This window comes from Panthera pardus, unplaced genomic scaffold, assembly GCF_024362965.1.
Source record: "Panthera pardus isolate Hobbes unplaced genomic scaffold, ASM2436296v1 HiC_scaffold_12, whole genome shotgun sequence".
Taxonomy (NCBI): Eukaryota; Metazoa; Chordata; class Mammalia; order Carnivora; family Felidae; genus Panthera; species Panthera pardus.
In genome coordinates this window covers 57800593-57826788 of record NW_026526677.1, presented here as the reverse complement: position 1 = coordinate 57826788, position 26196 = coordinate 57800593, and the positions used below count along the sequence as shown (strand labels likewise).

Here is a 26196-nt window from a genome sequence, read left to right as displayed (position 1 = left end):
ATATCTGCAAATCAGGGACTTGTATCTAGAATATATAAAGAACTCCTACTATTCAATAATAAAAAGCTAAAATACCCTACTGAAAAAATGGGCAAAGGATCTGATTATACATTTCTCCCGGGAGAAAATGGATAGTAAGCCCATGAAAAGATGCTCAACATCAATAATCATCAGGAAAATGTAAATCAAAACCACAAGAAGATACCACTTCAAACCCATTAGGATGGCTATAATCAAAAAGAGAGAATATTACAAGTGCTGACAAGGATGTAGAAAACTCATACACTAGTGGTGGCAATATAAAGTGCTGCAGGCATTTTGGAAGATAGTCTGGCTACTCCTCAAATGATTAAACACAAAGTTAGCATCCAGCAATTTCACTTGTAGGTGCATACCTGAGAAAAATAAAAACCTATGTCCACACAAAAACTTGTACACCATTGTTCATACCAGCATTATTCATAACAGACAAAAAAGTGAAAACGATCCAAATGTCCCTCAACTGACGAATGGATAAAAACTGTGGTCTATCCATACAAAGGGATATTATTCAGCTATAAACAGGAATGAAGTTCTAATATATGCTACAACATGGATAAACCTTGAAAACATTATGCTAAAGTAAAATAAGCCAGTCACAAAAGACTATATATTAATGATTCCATTTATATTAAATGTCCAGATTAGGGAAATCTAAAGAGACACAAAGTAGATTAGTGGATGCCTAGGGCTGGGAAGGTTGAGGAGAAATGGGAAGCAACTGCAAACAGGTATGACATTTCTTTTACAAGTGATGAAAAATGTTCTAAAATTAGATTGGGATGGTTGCACAATTCTGAGACTCTACTAAAAACCACTGAATTGTATACTTTGGGTGAGTCACCTCTCAATAAAACAATTTAAAAAAAGAGAGATTTACACGTAAAGGAATACCTCCTGAACAACTGAAGTTTATTGCTTTAAGGACCAAAAATTAAAGTTTCCCTTTTCTTTTCTGTATTTTAATCATTTTGTATTAGACATCACCCCCCACCACCAATGTATACCTTGTATTCTTTCACACACCAAAATGGATGCAATAGAACTCTTACGTATATCTCAGGATCATTTCAAACACCACTTTTTATATTATGTTGTAACAGAGATGCCCCTAAGAGGGGCTCTAAATGGCCCCTGGCTACTATACTTTAGAAGTTGTGACTGTTGCCAACTAATCTTTGACAAAGCAGGAAAGAATATCCAATGGAGTAAAGACAGTCTCTCTAACAAATGGTGTTGGGAGAGCTGGACAGCAACATGCAGAAGAATGAAACTAGACCACTTTCTTACACCATTCACAAAAATAAACTCAAAATGGATAAAGGACCTGAATGTGAGACAGGAAACCATCAAAACCGTAGAGGAGAAAGCAGGAAAAAACCTCTCTGACCTCAGCCACAGCAATTTCTTACTTGACACATCCCCAAAGGCAAGGGAATTAAAAGCAAAAATGAACTACTGGGACCTCATGAAGATAAAAAGCTTCTTCTGCACTGCAAAGGAAACAATCAACAAAACTAAAAAGCAACCAACAGAATGGGAAAAGTTATTTGCAAATGACATATCTGATAAAAGGCTAGTATCCAAAACCTATAAAGAACTCACCAAACTCCACACCAGAAAAACAAATAACCCAGTGAAGAAATGGGCAGAAAACATGAATAGACACTTCTCTAAAGAAGACATCCAGATGGCCAACAGGCACATGAAAAGATACTCAACGTCACTCCTCATCAGGGAAATACAAATCAAAACCACACTCACATACCACCTCACACCAGTCAGAGTGGCTACAATGAACAAATCAGGAGACTATAGATGCTGGCGAGGATGTGGAGAAACGGGAACCCTCTTGCACTGTTGGTGGGAATGCAAACTGGTGTAGCCACTCTGGAAAACAGTGTGGAGGTTCCTCAAAAAATTAAAAATAGATCTACCCTATGACCCAGCAATAGCACTGCTAGGAATTTACCCAAGGGATACAGGAGTGCTGACGCATAGGGGCACATGTACCCCAATGTTTAGCAGCACTTTCAACAATAGCCAAATTATGGAAAGAGCCTAAATGTCCATCAACTGATGAATGGATAAAGAAATTGTGGTTTATATACACAGTGGAATACTACGTAATGATAAAGAATGAAATATGGCCTTTTGTAGCAACGTGGATGGAACTGGAGAGTGTTATGCTAAGTAAAATAAGTCATACAGAGGAAGACAGACACCATATGTTTTCACTCCTATGTGGATCCTGAGAAACTTAACAGAAGACCATGGGGGAGGGGAAGGAAAAAAAAAAAGGTTAGAGAGGGTGGAAGGCAAACCATAAGAGACTCTTAAAAACTGAGAACAAACTGAGGGTCGATGGGGTGTGGGAGGGAGGAGAGGGTGGGTGATGAGCACTGAGGAGGGCACCTGTTGGGATGAGCACTGGGTGTTGTATGGAAACCAATTTGACAATAAATTTCATATTAAAAAAAAAAAGAAGTTGTGACTGCTTCTGTTGTAGTCATTAAGTTTAATTTGCATTATTAACATTTTCTCCATCATTTTATTTTATTTATTTTTCTTTATTGAGATATAATTGGCATATAACATTGTGTAGGTTTAAGGTGTACACTGTGTTGATTTGATACATTTATATATTGCTATACTGTAACACCACAGTGACAGCTAACAGCTCTATCATGTCACATTATCATTTCTTTTTTGTGCTGGGAACAATTAAGACCTAGTCTCTCAGCAACTTATAGTATTGTTGCCTATAATTATTATGCTGTGCATTAGATCTCCAGGATCTATAGATCTACTAGTTGCAATAAGCAGTTTCTGTTGTTTGGGGTTTGTGTCCTTCCTCAAGTGTAGATTGTTTTAGCTATACTTCTTATTGCCTCATGTGTCTCAGTCTTCCCTCCTAATAAAACTGCTGGAGTTTATTAAACTGCATATAACTGGGCTTATAAAAAACTGCAAAGAAAAAATGAGCTGGAGTTAAATATCAGAGGATCTGGATGTGTTTTAGTGCTAACATTTATACGTGACTGTAGGCAAGTATCTGTACCTGACTTATAAAACAGTGATAATATCTATAATGCAGAGCTAAAACGAGAACTCGGGACGATAAATGTGATGCACTTAGTATAGTTTGCAGTACATAGAAGACAAAAAGTAATTGGCAGTTTGTATCAGAGTCTCAAATCTACTAAATATTACTCGATTACCTTGGGCAAGTCTCTTCATCTGAGTCTCAGTTTCTTTTTTTTTTTTTTTTTTAATTTTTTTTTTAATGTTTATTTATTTTTGAGACAGAGAGAGACAGAGCATGAATGGGGGAGGGTCAGAGAGAGGGAGACACAGAATCCGAAACAGGCTCCAGGCTCTGAGCTGTCAGCACAGAGCCCGACGCAGGGCTCGAACTCTCGGACCACGAGATCATGACCTGAGCCGAAGTCGGCCGCTTAACCGACTGAGCCACCCAGGTGCCCCTCTGAGTCTCAGTTTCTAACTGTTAACATGGGAGAAAAGATCTCTCCTCACCTCACACAGTGTAGGGAAGGCAAATTAGTCATGCATTATTTATGTTTTTGTAAACTCCAAAGAGGTACAACAAATTATTTATTGATCTTAAGGATGACAGAAAGAACCTCATTAAATTAAAAATGCTGTTTGATGAACATACAGTTGATGCTTGAACAATATAGGTTTGGACTGCACAGGTCCACTTATATGCAGATTTTTTTCACTGAAAACAGTACAGTACTGTAAATGTATTTTTTCTTCTTCATGATTTTCTTAATAACATTTTCTTTTGTCTAGCTTACTTTATTGTAAGAATACAGTATTTGATACATATAAATATACAAATTATGTACTAATTAACTGTTTATATTATTGGTAAGGCTTCTGGTTAATAGTAGGTTATTGGTAATTAAGTTTTTGGGTAGTTAGTAGTTATACTTGGATTTGACCGTGTGGGGGTCAGTGTCCCTAACTCCCATGTTGTTCAAGGGTCAATGTACTCTCCTCCTTGCTAACAGTAGCATCTCCAAATGTAAAGGGATATGTGGTGTATACCAATTCCATTATTTGCCATTAGTAAAATGTTTATAATCCATCCCAGAAAGTCTGCTGCTCATGCTCACAACCATTTCCAAGAAAAAAAGTACTCTTTCCCACTATTATCCTCAAATCAAGTGCTCAACAAGTACTCACAGGACATTTGCTATGCACACAACTCCAAGCTAAATAATAAGGAAATTCATATAGAACATCAGATCCTGTGCTTAAAATACACAGGTTATTTTTGTTGGGAGACAAATTATCGTGAAATTAGAGGACATTGATTATGCATTCTAGAGATGACTACAAGAGACCATAGTATCTCTGAATGTGGTTTATGAAAAACAATTCTATAACTCAGCCATGACTTCAAAAAAGAGTGGTAAGTTATGTCATACAGACTCTCAGTGCTATACTGGAGAGGGACTGATATAAAATGAGGTCAGAAAACATCCCTTAAGAGATATACCTTGAAAGATAAGTAAGATCTAATGGGCTTAGCATAGACTAGTAGGAAATGAGATTGTCTCATGAGATAAACCTCAGGAACAGAAGTAATGAGGTGAGAAAGAGCCTGATGAGAGAGCAAGCTGTTTGAGGGGAGGGTATATACTGTGAAGTTTTATGTTCCAATTTGTCAGAGCTATCAACGGTGCCTTATATCCTATAGTTAACCTAAATATCTATAACATCTTCACCCCCTAAAATATCCAATGGCAAAAAAAGGACACGTCACCTCCCCTTCCCTACCCCCACACACTCTGAACCATTCCATACTCCATCCTTCCAAGAATGCCGGCTTTCACTCACCTCCATGTCATCCTCCTTTTTCCTCTTGTTTACTGACTCACTTCCTTCTTCGTCTTCTTCTTCTTCCTCTATGATTCCTTCCACTATAGATTTTGAGCCTTCTGGACTTGTAATTCCTTCACACCTAGGTTTTTTTTTTTTAGAAAGTGTTACCATATATCTCTCTATTATATACAAATTATCTCAGAGATACTGATACTTATGGTCTTTTAAAATCAAATGTCAGTTAAAATTGACCATGCTTCTGGGAGAAGGAGGATGTGAAAAATGTGCATTTTAAAATGTATAGAAGTAGGCCAGGGCTATGGAAGGTCATGGCCAATGAAGGACTATACTCTGAGGCCTGGTTTCCAGTTCTTGCACCAATACTGACCCACAGAAGGGAGTAACTAACCATTCCTTGAGTCATGGTGGCAACAGTTTTACTGGTATTATCTTATATAATTCTCATAACAATCCTATGAGGTAGCCCTGAAAAGTTAAAAAAAAAAAAATTGTCCAAGATCACCTGGCTCATTAGTACATGAGGCTGGAAGGCAAATCCAGGCCCAATTAACATGACAGCATGGTACTTTTCTACTGTACCCTGTTTACAATAGAACAAGTCTCAAACAGAATGGTAAAAGGCCCCCACTTTTAATTGGCTAATAGAAACTGGCAATTACAATAACCATAGGCAGCTGAACCTTGGAGATTAGAACATATGATCCAACCAATTACTGTTGTTTTTCCTCTAAAAAACAATGTCTCTTATATAATTAGGTAGAAAAATTATTATTATATGACCAGCTGGTACCATAATTCCTTTTAGAAAGAACTTGTTGGAAAAAGTGCACTGACAATATTATAGGTAAAAATCCCAAGAGCCTAGGTAGCAACTAGTGCTAAGGTCTGTTCTGCATGATAAAGAAGAATCTGTTATTTTGTACTTGATAGGGAGAGTGAAGGGAGAAGAGAAGAGACAATGAGATAAAAAGAGGTGGATAAACTGAAGGGCCACTGAAACTTCAGTGGTGGATTCTTAACAGTTATCACTTGTCCTTCCCTGTCTCCTCTACCAATCTCAGTAAAGTGTATGTTCATAAAATATTTTGTCAAGTGGGGGGGTTTTCTATGGCACTTGAGGTGTCAAATTTCACATCTAGGGTCAAAGTAGTATAACAAAGAAACAATATGTACTTTACATTTCCAAGCTATGGATTAGGAGGTTCAAGGGAATTTCACATAGATCAAGAAGGGCAGGAAGGTTCCATCTGATATCTATGTGACAATTAAAACATACACTATATACACAAGTTTACATATTAAGAGAAAACACTTAAATTTACATATTAAGTAAAATTTTACAATCACTGAACTACCTGAACACAAGCCATATAACTTCCTCATGAAATGCTTCATCACTACTTAAACAAGTCAGATCTTAAAATATTTAGGCATTAAAAAGTGGGCAGTCTCACAGCTTATTTGAATACTGCATGTGTCTGTCAGATATTACTACTCAAATTGCATTTTTAGGCATAAAATCCATAATATAGGGCTTGAAGTCAAATACACAGGAGACTGAATTTGAGCTGTTATTCACTAGCTGTGTGATCCGGGGAAAACTACTTTACCTTTCTGAACTTCTACTTTCTCATCTAAAAAACAATACTTATCTTAAAGAGGTACTGTAAAGACTAAATGAGGTAGTGCAAATGAGTTACTGAATCCACATAATGGTCATCAATGGTTACCAACACTCAAAAAAAGGAGATAACCAGACATTACGTGCTTCCTATTGGCAGTATGTATTCTCACAAACAAAACGCCAAAATAACAATAAATAAAGCTGAACCTGACCAAATCTCTGGATCTAACTAACAATTTACAAACAATACAGGGCACAAAAAAAAAACCAAAACACAAACAAACAAACAAACAAACCCAAAATCCAAAAACTTGGGGTGCCTGGGTGGCTCAATTGGTTAAACATCTGACTCTGGGGTCTGACTCTTAATTTGATTTCGGCTCAGAACATGATCTCATGGTTTTTGAGACCCTCATAGGGCTCTGTGCTGACAGTGCGGGCCTGCTTGGGATTCTGTCTCTCTCTCTCTGCCCTTCCCCCACTTGCTCGCTATCTCTCTTGAAATAAAAAAATAATAAAAATTAAAAAAATAATAATACAGGGAAGAGAGAACATATTAAATTACACCTTCAGGAATCAATCAGCAAATCCAGATTGTGGAAAATTCTACAGGGCAAACAACCAGGTTTCTTCAACAAATAAATTGCAAGGAAAAAAAATGAGACAAAAGTGGAAACTAAATTAAAAGATACTTAAGAGATATAGTCAATTGATATATATCACTTTATTGTAATTCTGACTTAAACTGTAAGAAAATTATTTGTGAGACAATCAGAAACATGAATACTGAATAGACATTTGATGATATTAAGGAACTATTTTTTTAGGTGTGATAATGGTACTGTGATTGTGTTTAAAGTGTCCTTACCATTGGAATATATTTCAAAAAATGTTGTGCTTAGGGTAAATAAATAGGGGCACAGATGAAAAAAGACTGGCCATTAGTAACTGTTGAAAATAGGCATTATGTACATTGGGGTTCATTGTATTATTCTACTTTTATATATTTGAAAATTTGCATAAGGTAAGGTCTTAAAAATGAGGTGTATATAAAATACCTTGTACCCAGCAAATAGCAGGCATTCAATAATACCATTATCATTTTCATCAACTCCTGTGCTCCCTGTTGTTCCCTTGGGCAACATTTTCTCAATTCATCTAAAGTTCATTTTCTGACTACATAGCAATACCCAGGACTCATGTAACCCTATCCAAGAAGATCAGCTGGGCTAAATATTCTTAGCTTAGCCATAGAATCTGGCTTTCACTCAGGTTATGCTAAAGCTTTTATACTGTAATTTCCTCACAATCAGGTTTGGCTAAGAAGGAGATTATTACCAGAATAAAATGATCACTTCTAGCACTAGAATGGACACTTAATTTTTAATATCCATTCTCTGGGATTTTTCACCTTTTAACACCCAGAGTTACATTAATATGGTAGTCCTGTATTATACAGGCTTTGGGATTTCTTAAAAAAAAAAAAAAAAAAAAAAGTAAAGAAAGAAAAGCTATGCCGCTCGCCCAGCTGAGCTCATTTGTCAAAATTATCTAAAATAATAAAGGCATTCAGGATGGTAGGACAGGTGTATAGCAAAAAGCAATCTGTAATTCTCTCACCATGTTTCAGACTCTAAAGAGCCCAATAGGGAAAAAATAAGACCTACTGTTTGACTTGGCCAACCATGGAGACACGGGCCGACTCCAAATTTCGAATCTGACCACTCTTCACACTAGAAAAGTGAGAAGGGAAAGAGGTTATTCAGCAACCATTTTATCACGTCACTAGGGTCAAACAAATAATTCTGCAGATTCTGTGGAACCTACTACAAAGTTGTGTTTGCCAATATAGCTTACTATGGAGATAACCACTACTTCCTACCTGGTTATTATGGCTATAAGCCAAGTAGTAAAAATTAGGTTAAAGACATTCAAGTCATTTCAGTTCTGCAAATATTTACCAGGAGGATACTATGTGCCAGGCCTATGTTCAAGAAGCACCTAATTCAGGGGGGAGAAAGAAACACAGATAGTTTCAGTATAACAAAGGCAAGGTTCAAAGGAATCACTTGATTCTGAATGAAGACATTAAAGAAAGCTCCCCAAAATGTCCTGCCTAAACTGAGGAGAAAAGGAGTTCAGTGGAAGATAAAAGAGGATGGTCTCGCGTTCTCTCTCTCAAATAAAATTTAAAAACGGGAGCCTGAGTGGCTCCGTTGGTTCAGTGTCCAGCTCTTGGTTTCAGCTCAGGTCATGATCTCAGGGTCATAGGATAGAGCCTTGTGTTAGGCTCTGTGCTGAGCGTGGAGCCTGCTTAAGATTCTCTTTCTCCTTCTCCCCCTTTCTCCAGCTCAAGCTTGCGCGCGCTCTCTCTCTCTCTCTCTCTCTCTAAAAAAAGGGGGAGGGATGGGCAGAGCATTACAGACAGAGGGCACATTGTGAACAAAGGCACTGTGATGTGGAAAAGTCAGTAGGATAAGGACAGAGTGCAAGGAGAAGCAGGGGAAAGCAAAGGAGGAGTGTGAATAGGAGAAAGGGACAGGTGGGCAGAGATGAGTTCTTAGAGGGCCTTGCATGCTATGATATAGAATTCAGAAGCTTAGATACTATTTTAATAGATTAGGCCTCTCAGTTATCTACCTACATATGACTAAGGGCCAAGCAAAGCAGCTTCATGTCCCAGGGGGAACTGGAAACACTACCTGAAGCAGGCAATCAGAATGCATTTTTTTAAATCTAATTTTTTAGCTTAAAAAATCATGTAAAATTTTAAAGGGCAACCCCTTTAGATAAAGACCTTGCTTCCTATTTTAATGATAGATGTGATCAGAACTATTCATTTTTCTATCCACCAACAGATCCACCAACTGAATTTTCCATCCACCAACTGAACCTACAGAATCTACAAATCTACCAGTATTTATAAATCACATACTCTTCCTTGATGACTGTTTAATATATGAAACACCTCTGTCCCTATTCAAGGCCAACCTTAGGAACTGGTTTGCATCTCTTCTTGCTATAAATTATTATCCTATGTGTCATCATTTTTTTTCTCTAGCGGATATTATAAAACATCTTTTAAAAACATTCTCAACCCCACATTCACTACTAGATACCATCCCATTTTTCTGCTCTCCTAGACAACAAAACTTCCCAAAAGTTATCCTAAAAAATAAGTTATCTTACTTGCTTTCTCCATTTTGTCATCTCCTATCCTTTCCCCAACTAATATCCTCAAACATATATTTGGAGGGGGGGGTTATCGCCTACTTATTTTCTGTGATTGTCTTTGTCAAGGTCACCTTTACTCATGCCAATTAAAAAAAAATTTTTTTTTTTAATGTTTATTTTTGACAGAGAGAGAGACAGAGCATGAGCTGGGCAGGGGCAGAGAGAGAGGGAGACACAGAATCTGAAACAGGCTCCAGGCTCTGAGCTGTCAGTACAGAGCCCAACGTGGGGCTCGAACTAACAGACTGTGAGATCATGACCTGAGTTGAAGTCGGACGCTCAACCGACTGAGCCACCCAGGCGCCCCTCAGGTCAATTTTAATGGTCATTTTTTAGTCCTCATCTTAACTGATCTCTCAGCATGTGACACAGATGCTCTCTCCCTCCTTCTATAAACACTTGCTATACTCCTTTAGTTTTCCTTCTATCTCACCAACTGTGACTTTTCAGTTTCCTTTGTTGGATCTTTCTCTTTTTCCCAAGCTCTAAATATTGTGGAGTTTCCCAAGGCTCAGTTCTTGGAATTTTTCTATCAATATCAAATCCCTAGGTGACTGCATTCAATCTTTTGGCTTTAAATATTATCTATGTAATAATGATTCTCCAATTTATCTCTAACTCAGCCTCTTCTAACTAGTATAGACCAGTAACTACTTGACATTTCTGCTTAGAGGTATAATAACCATTTCAGTTTATCCAAACAAAAATCCTGATTCCCTGACCCTTTACCTGCTCCCAAATCTACTTCTCTTTGTCTCCACCATTCACCTGATTGCTTGGACTAAAAATCTAAAAGTTATCCTTGAATGCTGTGCCTCCTCCTACCCCCACCCCTCATTTCTCTCCTGACATCCGATCTGTAAGGCATTCCTGTCAGTTGTATCTTCAAAATACATTCCAAATATGACATATTACTTCCTCTGTTGTCATCCTAGTCTATGCTTACCATCATTACTCTCCTATACTACTACAATTGCCTCCTAATCAATTTCCCACTTCCATTATCACACCCATCCCTTTCCCTTCCCCTAGTGTTTTCCTCAGAGCAGCCAGAGTGATGAAACCAAAGTGTAAATCCTTATCTGTCCAACTTTTAAGGCCTAATGACTATGACCTACTGTCTCTCATTAGGATGACCAAGAAAGCAGAAGTGGGAATTCACTTTGATTTAAATCTTTACTGAATTAAACAGGTTGGCTTTGTATTTCAACATCTTTTTTAAAACCTGGAATATCCACAATAACTATGAGTCATAAACTTGATTCAGATATCCAGCCGAGTACAAAATTATGAAATACTTCATAGTATTCTTTCCGATTCTCAGGTTCAAGAAGTGGGATCTAAAAATCAGTGGCTCTTATACAACGCAGAACATTTTAACATACAACAAACAGAACCCTCATCCTATCCCACATCTGCCACTAGAATCAAGACTCTATCTCTTTTTAAAGTTTATTTATCTTGAGAGAAAGAGAGTGCACGAGCGAGGAAGGGGCAGAGGGAGAGGAACAGAGAGAATCCCAAGCAGGCTCCAAGCTGTCAGCACAGAACCTGACATGGGGCTTGAACTCACAAACTGTGAGATCATGATCTAAGTTGAAATAAAAAATCGGAGGCTTAACCAACTGAGCCACCTTTTCTCTTTTAAGAAAAGATCCACCAATACCCTCATGCTGGATTAAGTACCTATCTTCTATAACTTTGTGCTTCCTTCACTGTACTGTGTTTAAATATTTACTTGTTTGTATTCCCAGTTTTTGGATGATAGGAACTAAGTCTGATTCATCTCCAGTTCTTAATCAGGTAGTAAGTAACACATCTTAGGGACTAAAAAACCAAAGTTTACTGAATAAATTTAAAAAGTTATTTGGTGGGGGGTCCCTGGAGGGCTCCGGCAGTTAAGTGTCTGACTCTTGATCTCATGGTTCAATCTCATGGTGAGACCAAGCCCCACATCAGTCTTTGTGCTGATAGTGTGCAGCCTGCTTGGAATTCTCTCCCTCTCTCTCTGCCCCTCCCCATGCTGGCTCATTCTCCCTCTCTCAAAATAAATAAACATTTTTTTAAAAAATTAAAAAAAAATTATTTGGAATAATTTTCTCACTGTTTGCTCCTGGGGAAGAAGGCAGGGTGCCTCAGATACATGCTGAACTGGCAGCAGCTTCATTCGGAAATGCTGTGGCTGCCAAAGATGGAGAGATCTTTGGTGTTGATGAGGGAACAGGAATCCTGCACCTCAGTAGTGTGAGCAAGGAGAGATAGAAGCAACCTCACCAAACACAAACATCATTTTGGCAAGCCATATTTGGCATGAGACCCTCTGTCTTAGAAAAACTACCTCAGATACATTTACCAGGTCCTTAATTTCCAGCTGATCTCTTTGATTCAATGAACAGATATGTTCTGCCTGCTAAGGCAGCCAGCAGTATGCTGTAGGCTATATGAAAGTACAAAAGAAATAGAGGATAACTTCTGCCCTTATGATGTAGGAAGAATCTTAAGACAGGAATGAAAATTAACAATATAAGCATATCCTTTCGGGGAGACTTCAGAGGTAAACAGTACAATATAATATAGACAGAGGTCTTTAGCAATTTAACTGAGGGAGTAATCTGAATGGTTTGGAGGACTTAGAGAAGGGTTCTGGGAAAGGAACTAGAGATGGATTTTGAAGAAGAGGTAGGAAGAGAGGATACTAAAGTTTTTTATCCTAAGATTGATTTCCTTGGGGGAGGGGCAGTGTTTTACTCATTTCTGAAATTTCACCCTTTAGCACAAAGTGTTTAATAAATATTTAATCAAATAATTGAATTAATGAATAAATTAATGACAAAACAGCCTTTACTTTAGTGGAAGTCATAGCCAATTCAGTGATTTTTATGAAAACTATTTACCCAAAGGGTTTTTATTTACCCAAACCCAAATAAAAACTGAGAAAGGAACCTATGCCCATCCTCTGTTTCTCCACCATTTTCTCTGGAACACAGAAAGTGAATCCAGAACATGAAGCATCAGAAGTAGAAAAGGCCTTAGATTCTCATTTAGTCCAAACTCCTACCTCAGAAATGGAGATAGCTAGACAGGAGATAATCCATAATTACTAAAATTGTAGGAGGTACTATAGTGTATTAGGAAAAGGATGGATTTTAGACAACTGGGCCAAGTGTGAAACATTTAAAATATTAAAAATAATTCTGCACTTTACATAAATGTTTCCACATGTGATATTATAATAAAGCTAAGGCTTGGAAACTGAACTATTCTTTTGAACTTGGTGCCTGAGCTGATGAAAAAGGACAATTAAAATCTAACATTCAAAATATAGACAATATAGATTTGTGGGTTACCTCCATTCAATGGCATTCTCTAGAGACTTGAAGGTTTTAGGACGACCACGTAAGAAATTCTGCATGCTATTAAGTGCATCCATGGCTGTACCTAGATGTTAAACAAATACTTTAACCACAGCACTTAACATATTCTAAGCATTTACATTTACTGGGCCAACTGTGTATATCTGCCCTCAATGATGGTAGAATTCAGTGATGTTTTGGGGAAAAAAGATGCAGCTTAAAAAAATTCAGAGATTGATGTGATAGCAAGCTTCGAGGATGGCCTCCAGTGATTTTTGCCTCTTGATATTCACTCCCTTGTGTAGTCTTCTCATACTGAATAGGGGCTGACTTGTATAAGCAATCGTATGACTTCTGAGGCTGGGTCATAAAAGACATGGCAGCTTCTTTTTAACATTAAATATAATTACGGGACATACATACAATTGAAACATTATGTAGCCCTAAAAGATATTTACAAAGAGTTTTCAATGACATGGGAAATGATCATATAATATAGGGTATGGGTGCAATGGGTGAAGGTGTCAAAAGGTACAAACTTCCAGTTATAAAATAAAAAAGTCTTCAGGATATAATGTACAGTATAGTGACTACAGTTAATAATATATATTGTGTATTTGAAAGTTGTGAAGACAGTAGATCTTAAAAGTGTTCGTCACAAGAAAAATAATTATATGTGGTGATGGATGTTAACTACACATACTGTGGTGATCATTTCATAATATATACACATATTGAATCATTATGTCATACAACTGAAACTAATAAAATTTGTATGTCAATTAAAAAATACTCAGAATGCCTTTGCCACAAAGTAACATAAAAAACGATATAAAGACAGAGGGACATAGTTCAAGATAAGTAGAGATCAATAAATTAAAATAAGGTAATAATAATCTACCATGGATCTCTTATAAATCAAAGATTTTGATTTAGTCAGTACTAAGAAAACTTACCTTCTACAACATCGATCATACAGAGACCCAGGAGGCTTGGCACTAGGTTAGATGATGCTGTGTGGACTGCAATAGCTCCACCCATACTATGTCCAATCAGCATAATTGGAGGAGGGAGGTCCCCATACATGGCTTCAACCACATTGCCAACATCCCTGCAAAGAGAAGGAAACAAAGCTGGGAATGCTCTCTGACAACACTAAAAATCATTTTCTTTCCTAATTCCTTTGTTTAGTCTGCAACTAACAGTGCTAAGACTGTAAAGGTCTACTGGGCCATCTTGAAAATATACCTATGTCAATCTCTTAGCATGCCCCCGCCCCCACCCCCCGTATCTATTCACGTAGCCACACATTTAGCTCTTCTGATAAACAGGACCAAGAACCCAAGTTTTCTGATTTTCATATACCTTTATTTTAAATGTAAGCTTGAAACTCTGGACAAATAATTTAAGTGCTCTATGCCTAAATTTCCCCAACTATAAAACAAAAACAATTTTATTAAGCATTCTAACGTAGTAAAGTTTAGAGTCACAAGATGAATTGCAGCCCTACTTTATTTTTTATTATGTGGACTTGAATTAGTTATTTAATCTCTCAGGCAGTTATATCTATAAGATGAAGATAAGAATATGATTTACTAAATATATATGTGTGTGTGTGTGTGTGTATATATATATATATACACACACACACACACACACACACACATAATTTACTATTCGAGATTCACTGAAACAGTGAATGAAAACTACTTTGAAAAGTATAAATGCTATCCAAAGGTTAATTGTTACTTATAATTTGTCAAGTAAGTTGCTTGAAATATGAACATAAATGTAAGTACAATGTTCTGAGAAACTAGAAAGATGTTCAGAGCTAATTTTTATTGACTTCTTAGTTTTTAATTGAGTGGATCGGTTAACAAAGTCAAACCTTAAAGCTCTGAAAATGAGAACTGAAGTAGGAACCTGGGTTTAATTTGCATATAGGCCCTCTTTGCTACAGCAATAGGTAGGTATGGTATGTTTTCAGAGACCACTGGCTCTACTGTCTTCTGGGAGTGGCTGAGTCAGTTAACTTCAAAAGACAGTTTTGTGTTGCTGGGTGTTATTATATACCTCAAGCACCCATACAGTGTTAGCCAAATAGAGCAGATGTGGATATAGGAAACACAGCCTTTCGAATATGATCTCCAAAGTATTTAGAATGGAAAAAGTCAATGCTATGAATTAATCTTTTTGTTAAAGTTTATTTATTTATTTTGGGAGAGACAGACACAGCATGAGTTGGGAAGGGGCAGAGACAGAAATCCCAAGCAGGCTCCACGCCACCAGCACAGAGCCCAACATAGGGCTCAAACTCATGAAACTGTGAGATCATGACCTGAGGAGAAGCCAAGAGTCAGATGCCTAACTGACTGAACCACCCAGGTGCCCCTCAGAAGAAATTAATCTTAAAAATCTCATAAAACAGGGCACCTGGGTGGCTCAGTCAGTTAAGTGTCCGACTTAGGCTCTGGTCATGATCTCTCAGTTCATGGTTCGAGCCCCGCATCAGGCTCCGTGCTGACAGCTCGGAGCCTGGAGCCTGCTTCAGATTCTGTGTCTCCCTCTCTCTCTGCCTTCCTCTGCTTGTACTCTGTGTCTCTCAAAAATGAATAAACATTAAAAAAAATTTTTTTTAATCTCATAAAACAATTACAGATGTGAATAGGGTAGCTGTAGCACCTGCAGATAATCTGAATGGCATACAAGGAGGCCCCCAACTTTATAAGTGAAAAAAAATAGTTTAAAAATATTCCTTTGGAGTTAAAGTTAAAACTTTTGGTTGGTAACAACTATAATAAAATAAAAGGATGCTACAGAAGATTATCTAAGTCCAGGTCTCCGTAAAATACTCAGTAACCTAGTTGCAGGGGTTCTGTGATGAAGGTGGACAAGGTCTGAAACAAAGCAACTCCATACTGCATCTAAGCTTAGCAAAAGTGTATTTCATCCAGGTAAAAGGTGGTTACTGATCATCTACTACAAGGAGAAATTTATTCTTATTAAAGTTAGCCAAACTACCAAGATTAGTGCCTTGAGACATGTTCTGAAGTTCCAGAAAAATAAAACAAAGATGAAGAAGCAGATGTTATCTACAAAACTAGCTGTAACTAGATATGCCACAATTTAGGTAGATGCTTTAAAAGGAGATTCTATCATACTTATCAATAATGGGTTCATTTCCTGAGAAGCAACAGACATAAAAGAAAAAGAGTATCAGAGCAACCTGAACCAATTCTTGGTTCTTCTACTTTCAGGGGAATTACATTTTATGTACGGTTGAGATTCCGAAGTTGATACACAAGGGAAAAATCATGCTGTCAGTACTACTTGAAAATTACATTAATTGTCCATTAAATATACCCATTTTGAGATTTTTGTTTCAGAGTGACTGAATTCAGAAATCATATAAATGTTTTATTGCTTTGACTATTTCAACAATAATCTAACTTATTAGCTCTTCTGGTTCTTGGTAATCATCTTCAACTATGCTGGATGGTTTTAGTCATCTATTTTCTTTTTACCTTTCTTGCCAGTTATCAACTGGCAACTCTCAGCTCCAATTCATCCTTCCTTGCATGTTCTCCAAAATTGGATCTGAGGCCTTTAAATATTTTTCCTTTGCAGCTGGCATAATGTTAAGCTTTATCAGTAGAGAGTGCAGGAGAGACACTGCAGAAAGGGTTTTGCTCCTAGTTCATGTAGCATGGTAAGCACTATAGCACACACAGCTTCCCCAGTGCCCAAATCCTGCAGCACAGGTGGCTTCTCTGGCACACCATCCCCCCAGGCCCAATTTTTCCCTAGTCTTATTAAGATAAAATTGGTACATAAAAATGGCAAATAATTAATGTGTATAATTTGGTAAGTTGGGATATATGTATACACTTGTGTTACCATCACTATGATTAAGGTAATAAACACTTCCAAAAGTTCCTTTGTGCGTGTGTGTGTGTGTGTGTGTGTGTGTGTGTGCGTGCACGAGATAAGAACACTTAACATGATATTTACCCTCCTAACAAACTTTTTAAGTACACGATTATGTCATTATTAAGTATAGGTACCATGTTATATAGCAGATCTTTGGAACCATTCCCGATATTTTTGTTGCAGAGTGCCTCTGGTGAGATACCTCCCTGTGAACAGCTTCCCCTGCACCCTAGAGGGCAGGTATCTGGCCAGTTCTGCCAAAGTGGCATCCAAATGACTTCTCTGTCTTTAGTAAGCCACAGTCATGCCCTTTACAACAGGGTCTAAATCTCAACCTCTTCCATTAGTGTTCTCTGTCAGCCCAAGGTGTAGTTCTCTGCTTCTTATATCTGCTATTCTTCCTTTTTCTTGAAAAGTATTCCAGCTTTACTGAGGTATAACCGATAAAATTTTAATATATTTAAAGTGTACAACGTGATGATTTGATATATGAGTATATTGTGAAATGACTCCCACAATCAAGTTAATTAAACATATATTTTTCAGTGTTCTCTTTACTACTTTTTTTTTAAGAGAGCCAGCATGAGAGCAGGGACAGAGGTGGGGAGAGAGAATCTTAAGCAGGCTCCATGCTCAGTGCAGAGCCAGATGCAGATGTGGAGCTTGATCCCACAACCCTAAGGTCATGACCTGAGCAGAAATCAAGAGTTGGATGCTCAACCAACTAAGCCACCCAGGCGCCCCTGTTCTCGTTATTTCTTATTAGCCAATTCTTCATTACTCCAATCCCCTATTATAGTTAATAAGTCTTTATACTAAACTTTCCCTGTTTAAATTACTGTGATTTTTCTTTCCTGATTGTCTCAGACTGATACATTATTAGGCAATGTATCCTTCAGGTCCTCCCTCAATTAATTCTTCAAATTCCTGTAGGACATCATCCAAGTCATCATAACCCTTTGGCAACCTGGCGACTTAGATGATGGATTTCACTTTTTTGTCAACAGTCAGGAAACCTTAAAACTTGTTCACAAATCTTTCAATAGGTATCACCAACATACTTGATTATCTTGGGCTTTATTGTTCTCATATTACAAAGGCATTAGGAACAACTGAGAGAACAGATTCTTAGCTCCCTTCTCATGGTTTCTCAGGCATATGGTCATTGAATGGAATGGTACCATATATTGTTATTTTTCTCTCTCTCTGCCAAGCACCATAGTTGAATGATCACAATTCTGATCTATTAACTGTGTGACCTCATACAGTTAGTCATTTAATCTGAGTCTGTATACTCATTGGGTAAAACAAGAAAAAAGGATAATATGTACACTATAGAATAATGTAGATAATTAAAATAAATAACTTAATTAAATAAATTATTTATTCTTAATAAGTGCTTAATTTACACTTAATAAAGTCTGGCAGATAGCACACAAACAGTATCTGCTATAACAATAAAACTATGACCACATGAGTTTCATTTCTGAAGGTAACACAGTTTACTCTTGAATTAAAGTTGCTAAAGTAAGAAGGGACAAGATATTTTTGGCCGAAGTTGATCAAATACTTGAGAGACCATGTATTAAAGCCGGGTAGTTAGAAGAATCCTGTTTACAATATAGGTCAGTGGTTCCCAAACACCAGTCACAGGACTGGCTGCATTAGATTTCTTTACAGAGCTTTATCAAAATATAAATAAATGTCCAGATCCCCCCGGTAGAAGCACTAATTCAGTAGGTCTGGGGTAAGGTCATATCATCTGTATTTCAATCACTTATTAGGTAAATCTGATGAGTGACCATGTCTGAGGCTACTGTACATACTATAGCCATCTTGTACCTTGAGGCCCAGGGTATCACTAATTCTTCTTTCTAAAAAAATTTTTTAGTGTGTTTTACTTTTGAGAGAGAGAGCGAGTGAGCACGAGCAGGGGAGGGGCAAAAAGAGAGAGAGACACAGAATTCAAAGCAGGCTCCAGGCCCTGAGCCGTCAGCACAGAGCCCAACACGGAGCTTGAACTCATGAACTGTGAGATCATGATCTGAATCGAAGTTGGACTCTCAACTGACTGAGCCATCCAGGTGCCCCTCATTAATTCTTTAATATCTTGTTCTTGTCTCTCTAGGAAGTTGGATAAAGAACGTGGGCAGGAAACCGTAAGAACATCTTACATGGCAGGGTCTTTTGTATACAACCCCCTTTTCAAGCATAAGTTCCCAATAGATATTCAGATTCTATTCAACTCTGTCAACAGAAGAAAACTTTGCAAAAGACAACAGAAACTAAACTGTAACTCAAAGAATTTTCAAGTGCTTTATGTGATGACATAATGCTGAATATATCAAGAAAGATGGAGGTTTCTTTCAGGATTAAATACTAAGGAGACACCAAATACAGGGGAAAAACAACAGAAATAAAATTTTCTCTATGCTAATTATTGTACAACAGTCTCACTAGGAGAGTAAATAGTTACACTACTATTTATAATAGTAATGGAAGCTAGGTGATGTATAAACAATATTACATTACTTACTTTGCCATTGTTTCTGCAGACAGGTCTTCAGAATTCTTGACTTTTGTTTCACCTAAAAAGAAAATATTTAAAAAAATAAAATTCCCAAAAATACAAATTATAAAAGCAAGAGTATTCTCTTTTAAAAATCTTACTTTTGGGAATGAAATGCAGACTTTATGGTTGTGTATGATGGGCTTAGCAAGGATTTTCTATGTTAAAGATGCATCTTGATAATTGGGCACCCTAAGGAAGATGTAACTCCAGTAGCCTAGCAAAGATTTATTTACATTCCTTATACATCATCAGCATCAGAATTTGGTTACATTAAAGGACATTTTCATAGCTAAACAATAACATATATGTGTATTTATAAAATATCTTTTGTAAAAGCTGGAAACTAAGACTTCCCTCAAAGAGCCCAAATGGAATGGACCAGGTTATTCTGTGGCCATATTGAAACTTGTAATAGTTAACAGTATTCAAAGGGGTTGGCAAATTTATCAGAGTTAGTGACTAATTAAGTACATCACTCACCATGACCTCGCAGATCTAAAGCCACAATTCTACACTGAACCCTACTAATGATCGCCGCCTAGGAAGAAAAGAAAATCTGGTTTAGTAAACTTTCCCCATTACCAATGATAACTGTTGAACGAATACCTATCAGAATTCAAGAATCTCAAGATAATCAAAGGAAGACTTTCCTTTTTTTTTCTCATTTGAGTAAGTTGGTGTATAATGTTACATTAGTTTTAGGTATATAACATAGTGATTTGACAAGTTTATACATTAACTTATGCTCACCAAATACAAACACTATGACTGTATGCTGTGCCTTTTATTTCTGTTACTTATTCATTCCATAGCTGGAAGCCTATATCTCCCCCTTCCCTATACCTATTTAGTCCATCCCTCGACTGCTTCCCCTCTTAAACCATCAGTTTGTTCTCTGTATTTATAGCTCTGACTCTGCTTTGTTTCTTCTTTTTCTTTTTAGATTCCACATACAAGTGAAATCATATGGTATTTGTCTTTCTCAGACTTATTTCACTTAGCATAATACTCTCTAGGTTTATCCATGTTGTTGTAAATGTCACAATCTCATTCTTTTTTATGGCTGTGTAATATTCCATTCTCTGTATATACATCTTCTTTAACCATTTGTCTAGCAACGGACACTGAGGTTGCTTCTATATGTTGGCTATTGTAAATAATGCTACAATAAACACAAGGGTGCATATATCTTTTCAAATTAGTGTTGGGTAGTCCACTAGCCAGTAGTGGAATTATTGGATCATATGGGTTTTTTGTTTTTGTTTTTTTTAATTTGAGAGAGTGAGAGAACACGAGCAGGGAGAGGGGCAGAGGGAAACGGGGGGGGGGGGGGGGGAGAGGGAATCTTAAGCAGGCTCCACACTCAGTGCAAAGCCCAACATGGGACTTGATACCATGACCCTGAGATCATGACCTGAGCCAAATTGGAAATACAAAACTTTTCAATTTTAAGTAAAACTAAAAAACTGACGATTCTCTTCGTTTTTGTACATACTTTGGTTCTATCCCAACTTTTTTTTTAAATTTTCTTTCTTTTTAATTTACATCCAAGTTAGTTAGCATATAGTGTAACAATGATTTCAGGAGTAGATTCCTTAATGCCCTTTACCCATTTAGCCCATCGCCTCTCCCACAACCCCTCCAGTAACCCTCTGTTTGTTCTCCATATTTAGGGGTTTCTTCTGTTTTGCCCCCCTCCCTGTTTTTATATTATTTTTGCTTCCCTTCCCTTACGTTCATCTGTTGTGTGTCTTAAAGTCCTCATATGAGTGAAGTCATATGATATTTGTCTTTCTCTGACTAATTTCGCTTAGCATAAAACCCTCTAGTTGCATCCACGTAGTTGCAAATGGCAAGATTTCATTCTTTTTGATTGCTGAGTAATACTCCACACATCTTCTTTATCCATTCATCTATCAATGGACATTTGGGCTCTTTCCATACTTTGGCTATTGTTGATAGTGCTGCTATAAACATTGGGGTGCATGTGTCCCTTCGAAACAGCACACCTGTATCCCTTGGATAAATGCCTAGTAGTGCAATTGCTGAGTTGTAGGGTAGTTCTATTTTCAATTTTTTGAGGAACTCCGTACTGTTTTCCAGAGTGGCTGCACCAGTTTGCATTCCCACCAGCAGTGCAAGAGATCCTCCTTGTCCGCATCGTCACCAATATCTGTTGTTGCCTGAGTTGTTAATGTTAGCCATTCTGACAGGTGTGAGGTGGTATCTCATCGTGGTTTTGATTTGTATTTCCCTGATGCTGAGGGATGCTGAGCATTTTTTCATGTGTTGGTTGGCCATCTAGATGTCTTCTTCAGAGAAGTGTCTATTCATGTCTTTTGCTCATTTCTTGACTGGATTATTTGTTTTTTGGGTGTGGAGTTTGGTAAATTCTTTATAAATTTTTGATACTCGCCCTTTATCTGATATGTCATTTGCAAATATCTTCTCCCATTCTGTCGGTTGCCTTTTAATTTTGCTGATTGTTTCCTTCCTGTGCAGAAGCTTTTTATCTTGATGAGGTCTCAATAGTTCATTTTTGCTTTTGTTTCCCTTGCCTCCAGAGACATGTTAAGAAGTTGCTGCGGCCAATATCAAAGAGGTTTTTTTTAATATATTAAATATAATTTATTGTCAAATTGGTTTCCAAACAACACACAGTGCTCATCCCAACAGGTGTCCTCCTCAACGCCCATCACCCACTTTCCCCTCTCCCCCACCTCCCATCAACCCTGTTTGTTCTCAGTATTTAAGAGTCTCTTATGGTTTGCCTCCCTCCCTCTCTGTAACCTTGTTTCCCCCCTTCTCCTCCCCCATGGTCTTCTGTTAAGTTTCTCAGGATCCACATAGGAGTGAAAACATATAGTATCTGTCTTTCTCTGTATGACTTATTTCACTTATCATAATACTCTCCAGTTCCATCCATGTTGCTACAAATGGCCAGATTTCATTCTTTCTCATTGCCAAGTAGTATTCCATTATATATATAAACCACATCTTCTTTATCCATTTGTCAGTTGATGGACATGTAGGCTCTTTCCACAATTTGGTTATTGTTGAAAGTGCTGCTATAAACACTGGGGTACAAGTGTCCCTAATGCATCAGCACTCCTGTATTCCTTGGGTAAATTCCTAGCAGTGCTATTGCTGGGTCATAGGGTAGATCTATTTTTAATTTTTTGAGGAACCTCCACACTGTTTTCCAGAGCGGCTGTACCAGTTTGCATTCCCACCAACAGTGCAAGAGGGTTCCCGTTTCTCCACATCCTCGCCAGCATCTATAGTCTCCTGATTTGTTCATTTTAGCCACTCTGACCAGCATGAGGTGGTATCTGAGTGTGGTTTTTATTTTTATTTCCCTGATGAGGAGTGATGTTGAGCATCTTTGCATGTGCCTGTTGGTCATCTGGATGTCTTCTTTAGAAAAGTGTCTATTCATGTTTTCTGCCCGTTTCTTCACTGGATTATTTGTTTTTCTGGTGTGGAGTTTGGTGAGTTCTTTATAGATTTTGGATACTAACCTTTTATCAGATATGTCATTTACAAATATCTTTTCCCATTCCATCAGTTGCCTTTTGGTTTTGTTGACTGTTTCCTTTGCAGTGCAGAAGCTTTTTATCTTGATGAGGTCTCAATAATTTTTGCTTTTAATTCCCTTGCCCTTGGAGATGTGTCAAGTAAGAAATTGCTGTGGCTGAGGTCAGAGAGGTTTTTTTCTTGCTTTCTCCTCTAGGGTTTTGATGATTTCCTGTCTCACATTCAGGTCCTTCATCCATTTTGAGTTTATTTTTATGCATGGCGTAAAAAAGTGGTCTAGTTTCATTCTTCCACATGTCGCTGTCCAGTTTTCCCAGCACCACTTGCTGAAGAGACTGTCTTTATTCCATTGGATATTCTTTCCTGCTTTGTCAAAGATTAGTTGGCTATATGCTTGTAGGTCCATTTCTGGGTTCTCTATTCTGTTCCATTGATCTGAGTGTCTGTTTTTGTGCCATCTATCCCGACTTTAAAATATGGCTCTCTTCACCTAAATCCCTCTTTAAGTCCTAACTCTTCCTCACTTTTCATGAAACACACAGTAAACACCTCAAAACGATGAACCTCTGAGTTCTACTATTACCTATGATTCTCATCCATATTCTGTGCTGACAGCTCAGAGCCCAGAGCCTGCCTCAGATTCTGTATCTCTCCCTCTCCCTGCCCCTTCCCTTCTCACACTCTGTCTCTGTTTTCTCCCAGAATAAATAAACATCAAGAAAAATTTAAAAAAAAAAGATAGATACAGTAGTATACACAACCTTGTACCACAGTTAAATAAAAATATATTGAAAAAAATCATATCATGAGGAGGTACAATTTTTGAAGTTTAAACAAACCTGGAATAATTGGAGAGCTTCTTCCTCAAATAAACTAGATTCTTTGACAATACATCATAACTAGTGTTAGTAAATGTCATCAACATTTTTTACCTTTTGGGAATATAATGGGTCTAGCCTAACCCTCACATTTTATAAGTGAGGAAACTGAGGCCAAGAGAAAGGAAATTATTTGCTCAGGGTCATAAAACAGGTTAGTAGTAAAAACAGAACTAGAATCAAGGTAAGTTACAAATATAACAGTCAATGTATAACACAAAACAAGTCAAATTTCTTAAGTCACCTTCCCCCTCATTTTATTTCTAAGTGATTAAATATATCATCTTGAATACAGTCTCATTATAAAAGTGTTGAAAATATAGAAAAGTAATAAGAAAGAGAGGAGATAAATCTCTTTGATGTAGCCCTCTGTCATCTTGGTAAAGATGGCTTTTTTTTCTTCAGATTTATCGAGATATTACTGACATATTACATGTAAGTTTAAGTTGTACAATGTGATGATTTGATAAATATGTATACTGCAAAATGATTATCACAATAAGGTTAGTTAAGATTTCTATCCCCCCACATGATTACCATTTACTCTTATGCGTGGTGAGAACATTTAAGATAGACTCTCTTAACTTCCAAGTATACAATAGAGAATAAGCAATTAACAGTATATACATACCACACAGTATGTAATGTAGTACATTAGATCCCGAGAACTTAATCTTATAGCCAAGAGCTTATACCCTTCGACAAATATCTCCCAATTTCCCCCACCTTGCAGCCCTCGACAACTAATATTAATATCTATTACTATAAATTTGACTTTTTTAGATTCTGCATACAAGTAAGAACATGAAGTATTATTAGTCTTTCTCTTATTTCACCTAGCATAATATAAAGCCTTCAAGGTTCTCCATGTTGTTACAAAAGGCAGGATTTCCTTCTTTTTTATGGCTGAATAATATTCGTGTGTGTGTATCAGTTTCTTTATCTATTTATGTTGAATGTTTAGGTTGTTTCCATATCTTGCTTATTGTCAGTAATACTACAAACATGAGGTACACATACCTCTCTGAAAGTGTTTTTTTCATTTCCTGTGGATATACATCCAGAAGTGGGATTACTGGCTCACATGGTAATTCTATTTTTAATGTTTTGAGGAATTCTATACTGTTTTCCATAGTGACTGTACCAATTTATATTCCCACCAACAGTGCACAAGTGTTCCCTTTTGTCTACAGCTTTGCCAACGCTTGTCTCTTGTCTTTTTGATAACAGCCATTCCAACAGTTGTGAGGTGGCATCTCATTGTGGTTTTGATTTGTATTTTCCTGATTAGTGATGCTGAACATATTTTCATGTACCTGTTGGCCATTTGCACGTCTTCTTTGGAAATATGTCTATTCTTTTGCCCATTTTTGTTTAAAAAATTTTTTTTAATGTTTGTTTTTGAGTAACAGAGAGAGAGAGAGAGAGCATGAGCAGGGGAAGGGCAGAGAGAGAGGGAGATACAGAATGTGAAGCAGGCTCTAGGCTTAGAGCTGTCAGCACACAGTCCCCAGTGCGGCTTGAACTCATGAGCCGTGAGTTTAACTTACCTAGCCAAAGTCGAACGTTTAACCAACTGATCCACCCAGGGGCTCCAGTCTTTTGTCCATTTTTCAACTGGATTTTTTTTTTTTTTTTTTTTTTTTTGCTATTGCGTTGTATGGATTCCTTACACATTTTGGATATTAACCACTTATCACATAGATGGTTTGCAAAAATTTTCTCCTATTCCATAGGTTCCCTTTTCATTTTGATGATAGTTTGATGTAGTCCCACTTGTTTCTTTATGCTTTTGTTGCTTGTACTTTTAGTGTTATACCCAAAAACTCATTGCCAAGACCAATGTCTAGGGTTTTTTCTTTTTTAATTTTTTTTTTTAACGTTTATTTATTTTTGGGACAGAGAGAGACAGAGCATGAATGGGGGAGGGGCAGAGAGAGAGGGAGACACAGAATCGGAAGCAGGCTCCAGGCTCTGAGCCATCAGCCCAGAGCCTGATGCGGGGCTCGAACTCACAGACCGTGAGATCGTGACCTGAGCTGAAGTCGGACGCTTAACCGACTGAGCCACCCAGGCGCCCCTAGGGGTTTTTTTTCTTATATATTCTTTTGGTGGTTTTACAGGTTCAGGTCTCACATTTAAATCTTGAATTCA

General features: G+C 37.3%; 1 protein-coding gene across 2 annotated transcripts in view; it reads right to left on the bottom strand.

The window, feature by feature from the left end:
• PPME1 (protein phosphatase methylesterase 1) overlaps nt 1-26196 on the bottom strand; it is an 88044-nt gene that overhangs the window by 13352 nt on the left and 48496 nt on the right. For both annotated transcript variants that reach the window (XM_019449793.2, XM_019449794.2), the window contains 6 exons: nt 20108-20165; nt 19592-19643; nt 14082-14236; nt 13120-13210; nt 8206-8271; nt 4909-5032 (listed from right to left, as the gene is read on the bottom strand). In XM_019449793.2, coding sequence (XP_019305338.1) covers nt 4909-5032; nt 8206-8271; nt 13120-13210; nt 14082-14236; nt 19592-19643; nt 20108-20165 — 546 coding nt within the window. The remainder of the gene's footprint in view (nt 1-4908; nt 5033-8205; nt 8272-13119; nt 13211-14081; nt 14237-19591; nt 19644-20107; nt 20166-26196) is intronic.